The following is an 18,994-nucleotide window of genomic DNA, read 5'->3' as shown; positions in this document are numbered from 1 at the left end:
TAGCTCATCTTTCCATGAAAGGTGAGATCAACTCACCTAATTATTAAACGTGTCAAGTATTTTCATTAAAATGTTTTTAAAACAACTGTTAACTTGAAACTCAATAAAAGCAGTATTAAAATCAGATTATTTTTTCTATAGTGAGGCAAATCTGCTAGATAAATGATAGTTCAGCCCATTTTCAAATAAACTGCTATCTGAACACAGGTCCTAAACTATGTACCTTCAACAGTATCTGTGGTCATGAGTATAACATTCATTTTTTCTAGCTAAGGAAGTTAGAAACTAAAGACAGTTAGGAACTGGGGTGTAATAATGATTTCAAAAAATACTAAAATTTCCATTTCAATGAGTTCACAAAAGCAATTAGAACTATTTGACAATATTTATATTAATTATATTTTCTAATTCTAGAAAAAGAAATGGGAATTATTATAAACCAGTAATCATTTGAAAGATTCCACTTGAGACTTTTAAAACTAAGACTAGAAACCCAGAAGCCAGAAATGTCAGACATATTGAAATACACAAAAATTAAAAGCTCCTATGGCAAAAGATACCATAAAAAATAAATGAACACATTTTAGATTTGGACTAAAAAAGAGATAAAAGTGACAAAGTGTTAAATTTCATGATATTAATCAGAGTTTTACACACTGAGCTTGAAAAACGGAACTTAACAGAAAATAAGCAAAAGATATGACTAAGCAATTCACAGAACAGCAACTTTAAATAAGCAGCAAGCATATAAAAAGAGGCTTTAGGCTGGGCACAGTGGCTTACACCTGTAGTACCAGCATTTTGGGAGGCTGAGGGGGGCAAACTGCCTGAGCCCAGGGGTTCAAGACCAGCCTGGGCAACGTGGCAAAAACTCATCTCTCCAAAAAATAAAAAAATTAGCCAGGTGTAGTGGTATGTGCCTGTGGTCCCAGCTACTTAAGAGGCTGAGGTAGGAGGATCACTTGAGCCCAGGAGGTTGAGGTTGCAGTGAGCCGAGACTGCACCACTGCACTCTAGCCTGGGCAACAGAGTGAGACCCTGTCTCAAAAAGAAAAAGAAAAAGAAAAAAAAGATGCTTTAATTTATCAGTATTTCAGGAAATGCTGATACATGTAACAATACTGGCATAGATGTGAGAGAAATTAATTTTTTCATTTGCTGGTAAACATGTTAAGTGCTACAGATTTCCTGGGGAAAGGAATATAACATCTATTTAAATGAAACTTATAACCCTCTACTCAGCAATCCCACTTCTGGAAGTCAATCCCAAGGCCATAAAACCACCAGTGTATACCAGTATGTAAGGACACATTACAAGGATGTCTGCTGCAGCAGTGTTCATGGTGGTGGAAAACAAGACACCAAGTGAATGCCTGTCAACATGGAATGGTTGAATAAATGATGGTGCATTCCCATCAAGAGATGCTCTGCAGCCATCTAAAGGAATGACTTAGAGCTATGCATTAAAAAAAAAGCAATATGCTGACAAGCATGTATAATATGCCCACACTTTTATGTAACAATGACAATTCTAAATGCATATATGCGTTCATATATAATTATATAAACATGAAGAAAATACAGACTACATACTGGATAGTTGACAAAGGTTACCTGGAAGTTGGGTGGTGCATGGAAGACAGAGGGTAAGAGTATTTTAAAAAGGAACAGAAGAGAGTATAAAGTTAAACAAAACTCCTTCAGTATATACAATATGATTATTAATGTATTTATATAAAATTGTATGTGTAAGCATACAGAAAGTTTCATTTTGAAAAATTTAATTGTTTAGCACTTATTGAAGGGCCTACAGTGTTAGAATAGGCACTTGCAGCCGGGCGCAGTGACTCAACGCCTATAATCCCAGCACCTTGGGAGGTCAAGGTGAGTAGATCACTTGAGGTCAGGAGTTTGAGACCAGCCGGGCTAACATGGTGAAATCCTCTCTCTACTAAGAATACAAAATTAGCCAGGTGTGGTGGTGCACACTTGTAATCCCAGCTACTCAGGAGGCTGAAGCAGGAGAATTGCTTGAACCTAGGAGCCAGAGGTTGCAGTGAGCTAAGATTGCACCACTGCACTCCATCCTGAGCAACAGTGAAACTCCATCTCAAGAAAAAAGAAACTAGGCACTTTTGAAAGTATTAGTTTTTACTTTAGCAACAGCATGCTATTCTGGAAAGAGCATCATTTCTAGAGACAATTTTAGGTTCAAATCTTGGTTCTGCCTCTAACAGTACAACCTGTTTTATACGTCACTTTAACTTCTCTGAGTTCCTTTCCTCATCCCAAAACAAGAACAATACTACTTGCTTTGCAATCTTTTGAGGTTCAACTATATTAGTACATACAAAAATACTTCCTAAAATAATATACTTAAGGTTAGTTAACATAAAATTTGTCTTTTAACACATTCCAAAAATCAAGGCTTAATTTGTGCAAAGCCTTTATTCGTATGGCCCAGTGATGGTGTATCCACTGCCAAAATGCAAGGGGCATGTCCAGATTGCATCGGCCTATGACTGAAGGTTACAACAGTATGCAGTAAGTCATTGGGAATCAGAGGGCCTGGATATAAGTAGTTCAATAGCTGTGCAGTCTTGAGCAAGTGATTTAACCTTTTCAACTTTGCTTCTGTGTTTATAAACTAGTAATTGTGCATGCATTATAAAATTGTTGTGGAAAGCTAGTAAATATGCAGAATTGTTTTGAGAACTATAAAGTGCTAGAAAATTGGCAGATTTTGTCATATTGTCTTTAGATTATACTTTCTTTGTATATCTCCAGCAGGGAAGTACGTATTTTGGACCCCAGGATGGCCTGTAAACTCCAAAGGGAAATCTCACTACAAATAAGTGTCACACGTATGTAAATAAAGATTCACTAGTAAAAAATTTTTCTATAAACCAAAATAGAAAGCAAAGGGGCAATAACTGTCAGCATAAGTTGTCCACACATCTCAGTTCCTTCCCTCCTCCCTTCCCTTTTCCTTCCTTCCTTCTTCCCTTCCTCCTTTCCTTTCTTCCCCCCTTCCTTCCTTCCCTCCCTCCCTCCCTCCCTCTTCAAACAATTTCACTTTGTCACCCAGGCTTATTTCTTCCTTCCTTTTTCAAACACTTTCACTCTGTCAACCAGGCTGATGTGCAATAGCACAATCTCGGCTCACTGTAACCTCTGCCTCCCAGGTTCAAGTGATTCTCAAGCTTCAGCCTCTCAAGTAGCTGGCACTACAGGTGCATGCTACCTGGCTATTTTAATTTCTTTTGGTATTACTAGTAGAGACAGGGTTTCACTGTGTTGGCCAGGCTGGTCTCGAATTCCTGACCCCACGTGATCCACCTGCCTCAGCGTCCCAAAGGGTTGACATTATAGGCGTGAGTCACCGCACCTGGTCATCAATTTTTAACAAGATTTTTTTTAAGTTTGTAGTAAGAACAACATTTCTGAAGTGGTCATACATGCATGGTAAGAATTCAAGCAGTATTAAAGATCATTTCGGTGGGGAGCAGTGGCTCAAGCCTATAATCCCAGCACTTTGCGAGGCCAAGGTGGGCGGATTGCCTGAGGTCAGGAGTTTGAGACCAGCCTGGCCAACATGGTGAAACCTTGTCTCTACTAAAAATAATATAAAAATTAGCCAGGCATGGTGGTGGGCACCTGTAATCCCAGCTACTTGGGAGGCTGAGGCAAGAGAATTGCTGGAACCTGGGAGACGGAGGTTGCAGTGAGACAAGATTGTATCACTGCACTCCAGCCTGGGCCACAGAACAAGACTCCATCTCCAGGAAAAAAAAAAAAAAGACAATTTCAATAAAAGATTTTCTCCTGACTACTGAACCCTCCCATCCCACACCACCAGTGTCCCAATTTTCCTTTGTGGTAGTTGGATTACCTACACCTGAAGCAAAACATCATTCCATAGTTTTCACTCTACTTTTTCTGTCTTGCCATTTTAAAAAACCGTTTTTGCAATGCTCCAGATCTGCTGCTTGATGAGCTGAAGCAAAATGCTTTGAGCTTCTCCTTGAGGTGAGTCCTCCCTGAGTGACTTTCCTGCCATTAAATCCTAAAGGCTTGTTTATTTAATGCTCCAAATCAACTCTTCAAGGAGAAGCCTAGCAATGGTCTAGCTGCTGAGCATTTCTAAGGGCCAAATTTATTGATAAAGATTTATTATAGAACAAAAATTGGGGTTGTCACTAATTGATTGTAATGAGTCCTACCTGAGATATCTGGTGCTCTCTCATTCTTCCCACACTTATACTGCAATGTCATAGGACCCTCCAGTTTCCATTAGCCTCATTTTTTCTCTGCTCAGCTCAAACCTATTCCTGAAAGTACTTTCAGAAGCATCCTAACTTCCTCATGCCTTACTGCCTTCCATCAAATGAACTCTACATCAAGCCTATCATCTATCTTTCCAACTCCTAGAGGTGGCTGAGCCCAGTGAAACATTGTCACATAACTGCAGATTGCCGTTACAAATTCCTGGCTTCCAGTATGCCACCTGTCAATCCTTTTCCCTACAGTATTACTTAGAAAATAAATAATACTGGTTGGCTGTCATAACAACAACCATGGTTATGCCATCATCATAATTGTGGTAGAAACAATATACTCCATTTCTTTTTTCCATAGTAGTTGAAAAACAGGGCATCCCATGCTAGTGTGATTGCTCAGTTCCTTGAGGACATCCAGGGACACAGATTCCTTCCATTTTGTTATTCCACCTTCCCCAGTGAATGACTCTCATTTGGCCCATAGATGGTCCATTGCTTTGTCCACATCCCAGGCAGCAGGATGGAGGAAGAGAGGAAATGAGCTGCTTGCTCCTTTTTTAAGGGTGCCATCTGGAAGTTGCACTTATCATCTGTGCTCACATCCCACTGGCCAGAATTTACTCATATGGCCACACTCAACTGCAAGGGTAGCTGAGAGTCTTAAAAAAATAAAATCAGTATTTAAAAAGTTGATGTGTAAAATATATACTGAAAAGTACAAAAGTCATAAATGTGTAGCTTGTTGAATTTTCACTAATAGAACACACATGCCTAACTAGCAACTGGAAAAGCAAGCGATCTCCCGAACACCAGAAGACTCCTCAAGCCTTCTAGACTGTATCCTGCTCACATGGGCATTTTATCCTGCTTCTCTGTTCTGACGACAGCATACTTTCACCTGCTTTTCTACTTATGTAAATGGAATCATACACACGTCATTTGTGTCTAGATTCTTTGGCATGGTATGTGAGAATCAGCTATATGGTTGTATGGCTATGTTCCCAACCCAAAATTCTACTCATTACTCATCATCATAAATTCTTACAAATATTTAAATTCAGTCCTTTTTCATTCAGCTCTCATTAGACTATTCTTTTCCCTCCTTTCCCATTTCCATCTGTTTCCCATTTCCCTGCTTTCCCATTATCTCATCTGAAGAAGCATAAGCTGTTTTCATCATAAATGATAACTTAAGCTTCAAAAACAACTCTCGACATCTTAAGTATGAGAATAAACTAACAACAACAAATAGTAGAATTCCTCTGCATCTAGTAAGAATAAACTAAAAAACAGAATAAAGAAATCAGCCAACTCAAAGGTCAACAACAACTGGACTTTAATGAATTAATTTTGTTAAAAGTGTTTTGAACAGATATGCAAGTAAAAACACACACATTAAAAATGAACTAAAACATTCTTGCTCTCCATAAGCACTTCTTAGAATAGCCATGATTAAGTTTAATATATAGAATTTAAAAACCAAGTGACTAACAAATTCTTGTACAGTTAAACTTGAGATACATAAACTTATTATCCTAACATTGGATATATTCTCTTGACATTTAATTTGTTATTCCTATTGGTAGGTTTGCCTTTTTAAAGTTTTCCTAGGAGAAAGTATAAGAAAAAAGTATCCAGAGAACCTACCATTTTTTAACATTACAGGAATAGCAATTTTGAGATAGCTCAATTTTGAAAAACAATGACAAAATGCTGAAGTGTGAATTTAATTTTCAGGATCTCTTTTTTGAAAAGGATTTTTTTCATTTTGTTTAATAAAAAATAAGTATATGAAAAATAACTTTGTCTTGGCATTGGCAGGCTGAGATCTATGGTGCTCACAACTTCAATACACAAGAGTGTCTGCTTTAAGAGATCAACTCTAACAGGTAACATGAAAGAGAGAAGCCAGCTGTGGGACGTCCCAGTGTGCTTAGTTAATCCCTCAGGTTTTACTAGCACACCTCTGAAAAGAGACGTCCTAAATTCACAGATATTAAACAATAATCACTTTCCTTACATCTATATAAAACGTGCTTACCTCTTTGACAGCTTCAGTCTTAACTGCAAAGAAAGGTTATTAGGGAACCCTATTATAGGTGCCCCAACTACATGTTAGCACCCCAAAACAGCCATTAACATTTCTTAGGAGTATTACTGGCACTGTGAATAAGACAACTCTTAGTATGTGGGACTATCCCTGACACTGCAGAACATTTAGCATTTTTGGCCACTCACTAAAAATCAGCGGTTTTTAAGGTCACTATGACAATCAAATTGACCCTTGATGAGAACCACTGAGCTAGAAGCTTGAAGATTAATATCTATTAACTTTATGACTTCCACAGAAAGTAACTGCATCATTACCTTCAGTAACAATGACTGAAGAGGTACATTTTTTTTAAACATTGTAATTAAATATTATTTTGGAAAGATAAGCTGACTTCTTCAAACTCATAGTAATCTGAAAGATTAGATGCACAAAGTGCAATACTTATTCATCCCCAAATGCACACATACATTTACAGGAAAATGTTTATGTTCTACAGGCATGTATTATTATCCCATTTATCTTTGGTAAAAAAATATGTTCATCTATTACAATAAGATAAAAACCATGTAGATGTTCTCGATAAGTTCTCTCATATTGATGCTCCTGGAAACTGCTGCTGTCTTTGCTCCAAAACTTGCTGATTTAATAGTTGTTGCTGTTTCTGTAAAAATTGCACTACTTCTGGACTTCTTAGCAACGACTTAGAAAGAAATAAGAAAAAAGTTATTAATAGCATTATTCTTATGTGATTACATTGTTTTCATGCTATGAAATTACTCTGATGTGTCCCTACACATGATACAATGTTTACAAAAATATGCCTGAATCAAAATCACTTTTACGTCTGATGCACTGCAATTAAGCTGCAAACGGAAAATAATGTGATGTCATATATCAAAACACTAAAACTTAAAAATGATGGGTGAAGTCTGTTATTGGTGACTTTGGGCACAAAGCAAACGCCTTCTGTGATATGCCAGCAAATATACTCTCTTGAAATACGTAAAAGCAAAGAGCTAAAAGTAGCACTGACCCAGGATTATAGCAAGAAAAAAATGGAGATGAAAGGGGGCCACATGTGAAAATGGCAGCTAAATGCTAGTTTGTACATACGTATAAACTAGTGCTAGAAGTCAAGTTTCTCATTCATAAAACATAGCCAACTAAGTCTTCACATAGAAATTAAAAATTGTGTGTGTGCATATACATATATATCAGTATATACCAAAATTTCAGGGAAAAAAACCCCTAATATAACTGCTCTAAAACATCCAATACCTTTTTGTACACTCATCATTTTAAAATATAGTTGTAATAATACAACAAATATAACAGACTACGATTAACATATTATTATTAGAGACAGGGTCTCACTCTGCTGCCCAGGCTGGAGTGCAGTGGCACGAGCATAGCTCACTGCAGTCTTGAACTCCTAGGCTCAAGCATTCATCCAGTCACAGTCTCCTGTAAAATGTTTTTAAAATAAAATACTTATCCCAGGAGGCGGAGGTTGCGGTGAGCCGAGATCGCGCCATTGCACTCCAGCCTGGGTAACAAGAGCGAAATTCCGTCTCAAAAAAAATAAATAAATAAAGTAAAATAAAATACTTATATATAAGTTGCGAAAAGATAAACTGAATAATGTGGACATACTATCATTAAATACTGATTTGAAGATTTTATGAATTATGTCTTAGTACATTTTCTATTTATTCGTTTTGTTTAAAAATTATCTTAGCTGTTATGACACTGTTAGACATTTTACTATGTGTGATAAATATATTTGTGATAAATAGTAAACATAAAGGTATTGCTGGTATTTGTGATAAATAGTAAACTTAAAGGTATTGCCGGGAATATATTTATCACAAATACCATTTTATTTGTGATAAATATATTCTCGGCAATATCTTTATGTTTAACTCTATTCATATTTAGGATTTATGTTCTGTAAATGTCTTTACATTAAATGTGATGTCTGAGTCGAAAGGGATGACTCCTAGTACACAGTGACCAACTGCTTTCTGAAAGTGCTGTACCAATATATAATGCCATTAACTGCATGAGAATCTCCATTTCATGAAACCCTCAACATCACTGCATCATTGTGTGTAATCATTTAAGTAATTTTCATTTTTTGTTTGTTATTTTTACTGATATTGAATACCTTTCCATTTCATTTAATGGTATTCTGCCTTTTTTTCTGTTTGTTTCTTTTGCAATGTATTGAAGCCAAAGTTTTTTCCGCATCAAATTATAGGAATTTTTATAATCTTTCTTTACAGTTAAGAGTGAAGCTGTCACAGAGGTAAGCATATTTTATATATATATGGAATATATATATGGAAACAGATCATGTTTAATGATTTATAGGGTGCTTTGTTGCATAGGCTGGAGTATAGGGGTATGATCATAACTCATTGCAGCCTCAAACTCCTGGGCTCAAGCCATCCTCCTGTTTCAGCCTCTTGAGTAGCTGGGACTACAGTTATATACCATCACATTCTGCTGATTTTTAAATTTGTTTGTAGAGATGGGGTTTTACTATATTGCCCAGAATAGTCTCAAATTCCCAGCCTCAAGTGATCCTCCCACCTAGCTTTCCAAAGTGTTAGGATTACAGGCATGAACCACCAGGTCCAACCAGGAATATTTTATGTGATAAAATACCAGCCACATTAACCATAGTCTTTTATATTTGTTGTAGATATTTTTGCTCTTTAAACTGCAGCATTCATGTTTATGTAGTCAAGTTTATAATCTTTTCTCTAGATTCCATCTATATAAGCTAAACAAAATTTCATTACAGATTTTTGAGGTAAATTTCTGATTCTTTTTTTAAAATTTTGACTCCTTATTAGGAATTTATTTTGATGTATAGTGTGGTATCATGAGCTAAAATCTCAAAAATCTCAATAGTTCCATTTATAACAAACAACGTTTGTTAACACATTTATAACTGATTTACAAACAGATACTTACCAGTCTTTTTTGATTTAACACTTGTTCTAAAAGAGTAGGTCTTGCAGGACGATCCCCAAAAGATCCTGTTCTTTGTTTAACAATGGAGAGTATGTTATCTGCACTTTCCTGGGATAAATGATAAAAATGCAAACAGATGAACAGTTAATGTTATAATTCATGATTACAAGTATTTCAATGATGTAATGAACAGGTCTTTGCATTTCTTCCATCCTCTTGCCCAGTCTCTATGAAACTTTCCGAAAGTCCTTCATTATCATAGGCAAGGTATCAGCAGTTAATTTTATGGCACATTCCTCCTCGTTCCCTTTTCCCCCAGATCTTCAACCTGGGTTCTTTAGTCTCTTGATAGGTCTCAAAATTAATAGTGTGTGAGAGGTAGGCCACTAAGATTGGGGCAGAGTCGCTTGTGACCTATTTTCAATATTACAAAAAATGCCAAGTGAATTGACCATTCTCTTCATATAAAGCTTTCCAGGCCAAAACATAATCTGCTTGCCTTTGGATGAAATATATGAACTCAGAGGTAAATTATATACTGCTCAATAAGATACCTAATTGATAACTTTTTACCCAATTAACAACCAAAACAAATGGGGAAGTAGTAAAATATCATTTAAGGAAGTAATTGATAACCAAAGCTTTCAAAATTTAGAAGTCACTAGAATAAAAAGATAAACTTGCTTGAAAAAGCACTAGTATAAATAGTCTCCTGCCATCTGTATGGACAAAACAGGTAAGTCCTAAAATAACACCATTACCCTGAGATTTCAACACCCCAAAACAAAATCAGCAGTACTTATTACCAAATATGTACCCCCAGTTACCTACAGCATCTTAAATACTTGTAATTTTGCTGGCATAACAAAATATTGTTTAGTTGACTGAAATATTCTGACTCTTATAAGACTATGCTACAATACCACATCCAAAATTCTTACTAAACAAATATAAAACTATAAATATTTTATCAGAAAGCCATACCTTACACGAACTTAACCAATCTAATATTACAAAAATATTTCATCCCTAGACATTTTAGGCCTCAAAATATAGAAACTGTAAAAAGAAAATTCTAATACTCAGAGGAAACAGAAATAATTTCTTCCTCCCCCACCAACCCCTGAGCTCATATTATTTATGGGATTCTTTCATTTTTATGTGCATGATAAGGGAATGCTGAAATTGACTTGATGGTGCAGTATCGTCTGCCCTCATAACCTCACTATGGAGATTCAAAAGGTTAATATCACAAAATATTAGATACTGAATTAGACAGAGAAGCCTGTAGTGAAAATAATCTTTAGTCATCTACTACAGACTTGTACAGATGTTGGAATTCTTTTTCAAAAACTTTTAACGTTTTCTGTCTTACAGAGTTTACCAATTTTGCTGCACTTCATTTGGTTTTTAATAGCTCTAATGTTTTGGTAGAATGTGCTTTACTTAAGCTGAGCTGAAATATATATTCCTTGTGATTTATGCCTAAGAGTTCTAGTTACCTCAGAACTATGCCATATAAGTCTACTGCTTATCTTACATGATAGCTTTTTAGATATTTAATAACAACAATCCCACCAGCGGAGGTCAATTCATTTATTTTTAGTCCCTTTATGCATTTCTCATATAGCATACTTCTTAGATTTTTGAGGTAGACATTATACACACTTGTTCCTTATTTAACCTTGACTTGTGTAAGAAATACTAATTTTAGACACCTTAATTTCTAATCTTGCTCCTCACAATATAGCAGAAGAGTCTGAAAATTTATAGGCTCTCAATTTTAACCCACTCCATCAGGGTAGGATCCTCTGCTACTTCCTGATTAGAACACTTCATTTGAAGACTCTAAACCCAAATCTCATAGCCTGGCATTCAATCCTATAAAAAATTGGCTTCAACTTATCTTTCCAAATTTCTCTCTCATGAATTTTCCACTCCACTATTACATTTTAGCCAGAACAGTCCACTTGCTATCTTTGCAAAAGTGTTTTCTGTATTTCTGCTTCACTTTACCAAAATGTGCTTCTCTTTCCTTTTACCTATCAGAATTCTAGGGAAGCAGTGGAGTAAGGGGGTAAAAGTGAAGGCTCTAGAATAAGGCTGTTTGTGTTTGAGTACAGTATTCACTGACTTTTTGACCTATGCCAAATTCTTTAACCTCTCTGTGCCTCAGTTTCCACATATGTAAAACACAGTACCTATCCCATTGCTGAAGGGTTGTGAGACTCCATTTATAGCTTAACACAGTGCTTGGCACATAAGAAACTCAGCTTATTAAGCATAAACTATTACCCTTCCTTTCTGGTTTATATTGAGTCACAGTTCCTCTGCAAAGCCTTTCTGGAGTATCTCAGCCTACAATGATCTATCCTCCTCTGAACTACTGAAAAAGGTCTATATAGTTGGCTCTTCTTATATCCTGACTGGCATTGTTATTTTAACAAAGATAAAGACTTACAGATCTTGCAGCCTCCTCAGAACTGATAAAGTATCCCACAATATAAGACAAATTGGATAGTAAGCTATTATTTGTTGTTTATAGCAATTAATTCTCTTCCCTAAAAAGTCATGCAAATTATTTTAAAATAGTGAAGCTGGATGCAGTGGTGAGTGGCAATCTCAGCTACTTGGAAGGCTGAGGCAGGAGGATCACTTGAGCCCCGGAATTTGAGGCCAGCCTGGGCAACACTGTGAGACCCATCTCTAAAAATCAGATAAGTAAGTAACAAAATAGTAAAATTATTAAGGCTCTTTTTGTGGGAAATACAGAGGGAGATTCTAATTCAGTATCCATTTGTCTTTTATACATTTTCTTCACTGTAGATGTAAATGCTAGATAGTTTAAAAAAAAAAAGTAAGCAGCCATAGGTATACTTCTTCCTTGAAAATAAGTATTAATAGGCTGGGTGCAGTGGCTCACGCCTGTAATCCCAACACTTTGGGAGGCTGAGGTGGGAGGAAAATTTCAGGCCAGGAGTTCAAGACCAGATTGGCCAACATGGTGAAACCCCGTTTCTACCAAAACTACAAAAATTAGCCAGGTGTGGTGGTGTGCGCCTGTAGTCCCAGCTACTTGGGAGGCTGAGGCACAAGAATTGCTTGAACCCAGGAGGCAGAGATTGTAGTGAGCTGAGATTACAACACTACACTCCAGCCTGGACGACACAGAGTGAGACTCTGTCTCAAAAAAAAAGCAAGAAAAAAAAAGCATTATTTTGCTCTCTCTCTCTAAAGAATTCTGAAGTGAATGAGCACCTGTGGAACTTACTGAGGAAAAAACTTGATCACCTTTACTAACTTTCATTCTTTTTCAGATGTTTATTTCCCTAAATCCTTTAATCAGAGATTTGGTAAAACATATTATTTTACAAGAATATGGATTGAGGGGGTTTTTAAATTATGATTACAGAAGTCCTGAGCCCATGAATTAGTATGCAAAATTAAACTTACATAATGCATTTTTCTAGGAATAGTGTTCATTAAGTCATTAGATATTCAAAGGCGTCCTCTTACTCCAAAAGATTAAAACTTAATAAAAAGAGAAGTCACTCAGTCCTAACCAGTGTGAATTATGACACACTGGCAACAGTAGATTTTAGATATATTTAGAATATTACTTTTTGTTTTTGAGACAGCCTTGCTCTGTCACCCAGGCTGGAGTGAAGTGGCACAATCATGGCTCACTGCAGCCTCAACCTCTGGGCTCCAGTGATCCTTCCACTTCAGCCTCCCAAGTTGCTGGGACCACCAGCATGTGCCACCATACCTGGCTAATTTTTAAAATTTTTTGTTGCGATGGCGTCTCCCTATGTTACCCAGGTTGGTCTCAAACTTCTGGGCTCAGGTGATCCTCCCTCCTTGGCCATCCCAAATTCTGGGATTACAGGCATGAGCCACTGTGCCTGGCCTAGAACATTACATTTGTAAACAATTACAAGGTCTAATATTTTCGTAATGGAGCACTTCAAGTTCAGCCTGAAACTAAGAAATTTAAAGACTTAGAATACATCCTAGGACCCTAAGACAGCTTACAGTTAAAAAAAATTTCTTTTGATCACTTTTTTTTTTTTAAAAGAGATAGGGTCTCACTATGTCACCCAGGCTGGAGTGCAGTGATGCTAACAGGCTCACAGCAGCCTCAAACCCCTGGTTCTCAAGCAATCCTGCCTCCTCACCTTCCCAAGTAGAGTTGCGTATACAGGCATTTGCTACCATGCCTGGCTTGAATCACTTGTAACAAAATTAAATTTTTCTCTACACTGAGGGATTATATAGCTCACACAAGAAGAAATATCTGCTTATCTGTAACATCCTCAAAAGTATACCAGTAACAAGACAATAATAATGGCTACGGTTTATACACTTTTACCAGTTGCTGGACACTGTGTGAACACTATGGAATAGCTCACATATTCACAGCAACACTATGAATGACACACTATTTTAATGCCCATTTTACAGAGTTTAATAACCTATTCAAGCCACACAGCCAGCAAATGATGGAACAGGGATTTGCACTCAGAAGTCCAACTCCAGAACACTGGTTTTACCTTCGACTCAGTTCAAATCAAACAATTCAAAAGTTTTTTGATACTTATACCCCATTATCGTCCTTTTTTTTTTACCCCCCTCTCAGGGGTACTAAGAAAAGGGGTAGTGAGAACAGGGTACTAAGAACAAAGATACTGAGAACAAGGTATATTCAGTATTGAGGTAATGAGAACATGAGAACAAGGGACTAAACACAGGGGTAATGGGAACAGAGTTGTAAGAAAAGGGTACTTAGTACAGGGATACTGCAGACAGGGGACTGAGAATAGCAGTACTAAAATAGGGTACTAAGAAAAGGGTTAACAGAACAGGACACTAAAAACAAAGTACTAAGCACAGGAGTATTATGAATAGAGGTACGGAGAACCGAATACTGAGAACAGAGTACTGAGAACTGGATACTGAGAACAGAGTACTGAAAAGAGATTACTTTTGCAGAAGTACCAACTTCATCTAGGTTCCTAAGTCTCCTTTAGCGATGAACCATACTGATCATTTACTCTATGTCCTTCCAGGCATATCCGAGATCTATGACAGCTTTGCCGCTGTCATGTTATTTTTACTGAAATTTCTGCACCTATCACATGGGTGCAACAGAATTGTTACTACTTTGCACATGTTGGTATAAACTTTAATTTAGGGCAAACACTCTAATTCCCAACCACTTACCCAGTCACTGCAACCTGACCCATTTGGAAGCGGGTGGGCAGGCCCTGGAGATAGGGTTTGGGTTAAGATTGGGTTTCTTCTTCCACCTCCCACGCCCAGGCCTCAGCTAAGTGTGATACCTCGAGTTTGACGTTTCCCGCGCTGCTAGTCGAAGCGGTCCCACTGCAGTTCAGGGCCTGGTCGCTCTTCTTCTTTTTATACTTGTCCTTGTACATCTTGTTTCGGTGTTTCTTACACATCCACGGCTTGCGCTGCTTGGCCACCTGGCTTGTGGTCTCGCTGCAGCCTTCGTAGGTGCAGGTCTTGCTCATGCTGCCCCCGCCGCTGCCCCGCCTCCGGGCGCCCCCGCTGCTGCCCTCGCCCCCCGAGTGGGTCTCTTCGTCCTCCAGATCCTCCAAACTAGCCGCGCTCTCGCCTCCCCCCGGAGGGTCCGAGGTGTCCAGCAGGTCCGCCTCGTCCTCCCCTGCCTCCTCCTCGCCATCCCCGGCCCCTTCGCACAGGTACCTAACGGGCTTGCCCGACCCGACGCCGCCCCCGGGGGCCGCGGCCTCGTCCTGCCCAGCACAGGGCTGCATCACCAGCAGGGTGAACTGCGAGGCCGCGGTCGCCACCGGGGCTGGCGCCAGGGTGGGAGCCGGAGCCGCAGCCGGGGCTAGGGCCGCGGGGTGGGGCATACCGCTGGCGGTCCCCGACCCCGCGCCCTCCGAGACATCTTGAGCCTCCGTGCTGCTGAGACCCGGCTGGGGTCCACGACCCCGGGCTTTCAGCACCTGCCAGGCCTAAATGCACTTGGCAAACCAAAGACTCAGAACACACGAGGGTAAAAGGCGCCAAGCTGCGAATGCGCCCCAACTGCGCCTGCGCGTCCGCAGCCTGCGCGTCAGCGTGTGTACGCCCGCGGCCTGTCAGGGAGCGCGGCGCCTCTGGGGGCGGGGCTGAACGCACAGCCGGCGGGACTGACTGCGCAGGTGCGGCTCTGTCCACTTCCGCCAGCCGCGGGATTCTTAGATGGCGTCCGGGTGTTTGTGTCAAGGTGAAACCTTGGCAGTTGTTGGCAAGGCAGCGCCGTTTTACTAGAACCTATTGTGTCTAAAACGGTTGAAAGTATTTTCTACTGGAATTCCAGTATGCAAATTAAGATTGTTCCTGAGCAGTCTCACGACTTGTAGTTTAGGATGCTAATTTTATTATTTGCCCCCAAACGGCCTACAAGGGGAGATTTGAAGCTGGGATGTAGTGGTGTCACCACCCGGAGCCACTAGCTCGCAGTCCATGAAGGCAGAGGTGGCTTATTTGAAAATAGTGGAGCAGGGCTGGGCGCGGTGGCTCACGCCTGTAATCCCAGCACTTTGGGAGACTGAGGCGTGTGGATCACGAGGTCAAGAGATCGAGACCATCCTGGTCAACATGGTGAAACCCTGTCTCTACTAAAAATACAAAAATTTAGCTGGGCATGGTGGCGCGTGCCTGTAATCCCAGCTACTCAAGAGGCTGAGGCAGGAGAATTGCCTGAACCCAGGAGGCGGAGGTTGCGGTGAGCCGAGATCGCGCCATTGCACTCCAGCCTGGGTAACAAGAGCGAAACTCCGTCTCAAAAAAAAAAAAAGAAAGAAAATAGTGGAGCAGAGAGGGGTGGGCCACACCTTTGCCAAGTTTTATTTGTATTGAGGGATAACTTTGTTTTTTTCTTTTGGAAACTCATTTGATTTTTAATACTTGCTCTTTGCTGTGGGCGCTGAGATAAGTTAACGTTTTCCTTAAACACAGTGAAAATGTGTGAAAAGGAATATTGAACAGCAAACGTTTAAAAAAACAGTGAATGTTCTATCAGTTCTACCAGTTGCTGGGCAATAGCTGGTTGTTAAATCTCGGCTTGCCCAAATCCCAGGAGAGAAAATATCCTGCGGTACCCTGAACTGTTAAGTAGATGTTCTTTTTCCCTTCATTTTAGTCTTTTGCCTGGTCAGATTTCCCATCCCACCTACTGGAAAGCAGTGACTTTATTAAACAAACTATAAATCCATTCACAGTAAGATGTTTTTGTTTTTTTTTGAGAGGAGTCTCTGTTGCCAAGTTGGAGTGCACTGGTGCGATCTCGGTTCACTGCAACCTCTGCCTCCCAGGTCCAAATGTTTCTCCTGCCTCAGCCTCCTGAGTAGTTGGGATTACAGGCTTGTGCCACCACGCCCAGCTAATTTTTCTATTTTTAGTATAGACGGGGTTTCACCGTGTTGGCCAGGATAGTCTCGATCTCTTGACCTCATGATCCACCTGCCTCAGCCTCCCGAAGTGCTGGGATTAGGGGCGTGAGCCACCGCGCCTGGCCTGGTCAGTTATGTTTTAAAGAGAGGCACGTGGAATTAGAGCAACCTGGGTAGTGCTGTGTCCCGTGTGACCACAGCAAGTTTGTAACAGCCTCTCCAGCCTCAGTTTCCTCATTAGTAAAACCTGGCAGTCAGTGGTGGTGTGCTAGGGCCAACTGATGATACCTGGTTGCTAAAATTTCAGGAATATAATTACCAGAAAAATTAAACACTGCTATTATTAAAAGTCATACTACATAAACTTACGATAGGATTATATTAAAAACAAAGGTTACAAACCTCAAAACTCTTCATTTTATAATTTATTATGTTTTACCATAATCTATGCTCTTAAGGTTATTTATGTCTATTGTATCTGTATGTGTAAATATTATTTAGTGGTGTTTTACTGCAGATTTTACCAACTCTGACCTCAGTTATGTCATGTTGATTGCTTGAAATCAGCCACGATTAGAGTATTTACATCAGGGAAATTATCAAATGCGACAAAGCAAGTTTACACTTATTGTTGATTGTCTGTACTTAAGAAAGTGACAGTGAAAATGTTAATGAAGATTAAATTTAAGGCTGTGCTTGGTGGCTCACCCCTGTAATTCCAGCAGTTTAGGAGGCTGAGGCGGGCGGATCACGAGGTCAGGAGTTTTGAGACCAGCCTGACCAACATGGTGAAACCCTGTCTCTACTAAAAATACAAAATCATCCAGGTGTGGTGGGCAGACCTGTAATCTCAGCTAATCAGTAGGCTGAGGCATGAGAATCGCTCGAACCCAGCAGGAAGATATTGAAGTGAGCTGAGACTGTGCCACTGCACTCCAGCTTGGGCAACAGAGTAAGACTCCATTTAAAAAAAAAAAAAAAAAAGATTAAATTTAAAATATATTCTATCTGCAACTGTCACATTGTGAATATCCAACCCCCTCCCATTGGGGAAATATTATTTTAATATTTGAAAACTAAAAACTATCATATGATTCAGCAAAGAAGTTGCCTATATCATTGAACAAGTAAAGATCCTACATACATCTTCATTGTTTCACTTTTGTTTTTTTTTAAATATAAACAAAAATAACTGCCAACGTTATGCCATAAGTGCACTTTATGTCCTTGCTGTGGTCAACAAAAAAAAATAAAAAGAACAAAAAATAACTTTACTTCTTTACTGAATTGGACAGAAACCAAGCGTTTATTCATTTTTTTAATGAAAAAGTTATAACTTTATTCACAAATAATAGTTTTTTGTTTCAACTTTTATTTTAAGCTCTGTTTAGTTTTTGTTTCAACTTTTATTTTAAGCTCAGGGATACATGTTCAAGATATGCAGGTTTGATAATAGATAAACGTATGCCATAGTAGTTTACTACACAGATCATCCCATCTCTTAAGTATTAAGCCCAGCATTCATCAGCTATTCTTCCTGATGCTCTCCCTCTCACATAACCCCCTTCAACAGGCCCTAGTGTGTGTTGTTCCCCATTGTGTCCATGTGTTCTTATCATTCAGCTACCACTTATCAGTGAGAACATGGGGCATTTGTTTTTCTGTTTCTGTGTTAGCTGGCTGAGGATAATGGCTTCCAACTTCATCCATGTCACTGCAAAGGCATGATATCATTCCTTTTTATGGCTGCATAGTATTCCATGGTGTATATGTATCATATTTTCTTTATCCAGTCTATTATTAATGGGCATTTAGGTTGATTCCATGTCTTTGCTATTGTGAATAGTCAAGCATTTATCCTTTTTTTTTTGAGATGGAGTTTCACTCTTGTTGCCCAGACTGAAATGCAGCCACCCGAGCTGCATGGTCTTGGCTTACTGCAACCTCTGCCTCCCAGGTTCAAGCGATTCTCTTGCCTCAACCTCCTGAGTAGCTGGGATTACAGGTGTCTGCCACCACGCCCAGCTAATTTTTGAATTTTTAGTAGAGACAGGGTTTCACCATGTTGGCCAGGCTGGTCTTGAACTCCTGACTTCAAGCAATCTGCCCACCTCAGCCTCCCAAAGTGCTGGGATTGCAGGCGTGAGCCACCTCACCCAGCTGCATTTATTCTTATTTTGAATTTGGGACATTATTTTTGGTGAATTCATGAAAACTGATAGTGATTTTTGTAAGAAATAGTCATATTGAAGTTA

At 39.1% G+C, this 18,994-nt stretch overlaps 1 protein-coding gene across 1 annotated transcript; it reads right to left on the bottom strand.

Annotated features, from left to right (window-relative positions):
• Positions 1–5,599: 5,599 nt before the first annotated feature.
• On the bottom strand, positions 5,600–15,398 carry RFXAP (regulatory factor X associated protein). Its single transcript, XM_012465579.2, has 3 exons — positions 14,658–15,398; positions 9,316–9,423; positions 5,600–7,033 (listed from the first exon to the last, which is right to left on the bottom strand). The coding sequence occupies exons 1-3, from the start codon at positions 15,210–15,212 to the stop codon at positions 6,923–6,925; spliced, it is 774 nt and encodes a 257-aa protein (XP_012321002.2). The 5' UTR covers positions 15,213–15,398; the 3' UTR covers positions 5,600–6,922.
• Positions 15,399–18,994: the final 3,596 nt, after the last annotated feature.

The sequence above is a fragment of the Aotus nancymaae genome, unplaced genomic scaffold, assembly GCF_030222135.1.
Source record: "Aotus nancymaae isolate 86718 unplaced genomic scaffold, 86718_ANA_hifiasm-v0.15.2.pri h1tg000043l, whole genome shotgun sequence".
NCBI lineage: Eukaryota > Metazoa > Chordata > Mammalia > Primates > Aotidae > Aotus > Aotus nancymaae.
This window is presented reverse-complemented; position numbering and strand designations above follow the sequence as displayed.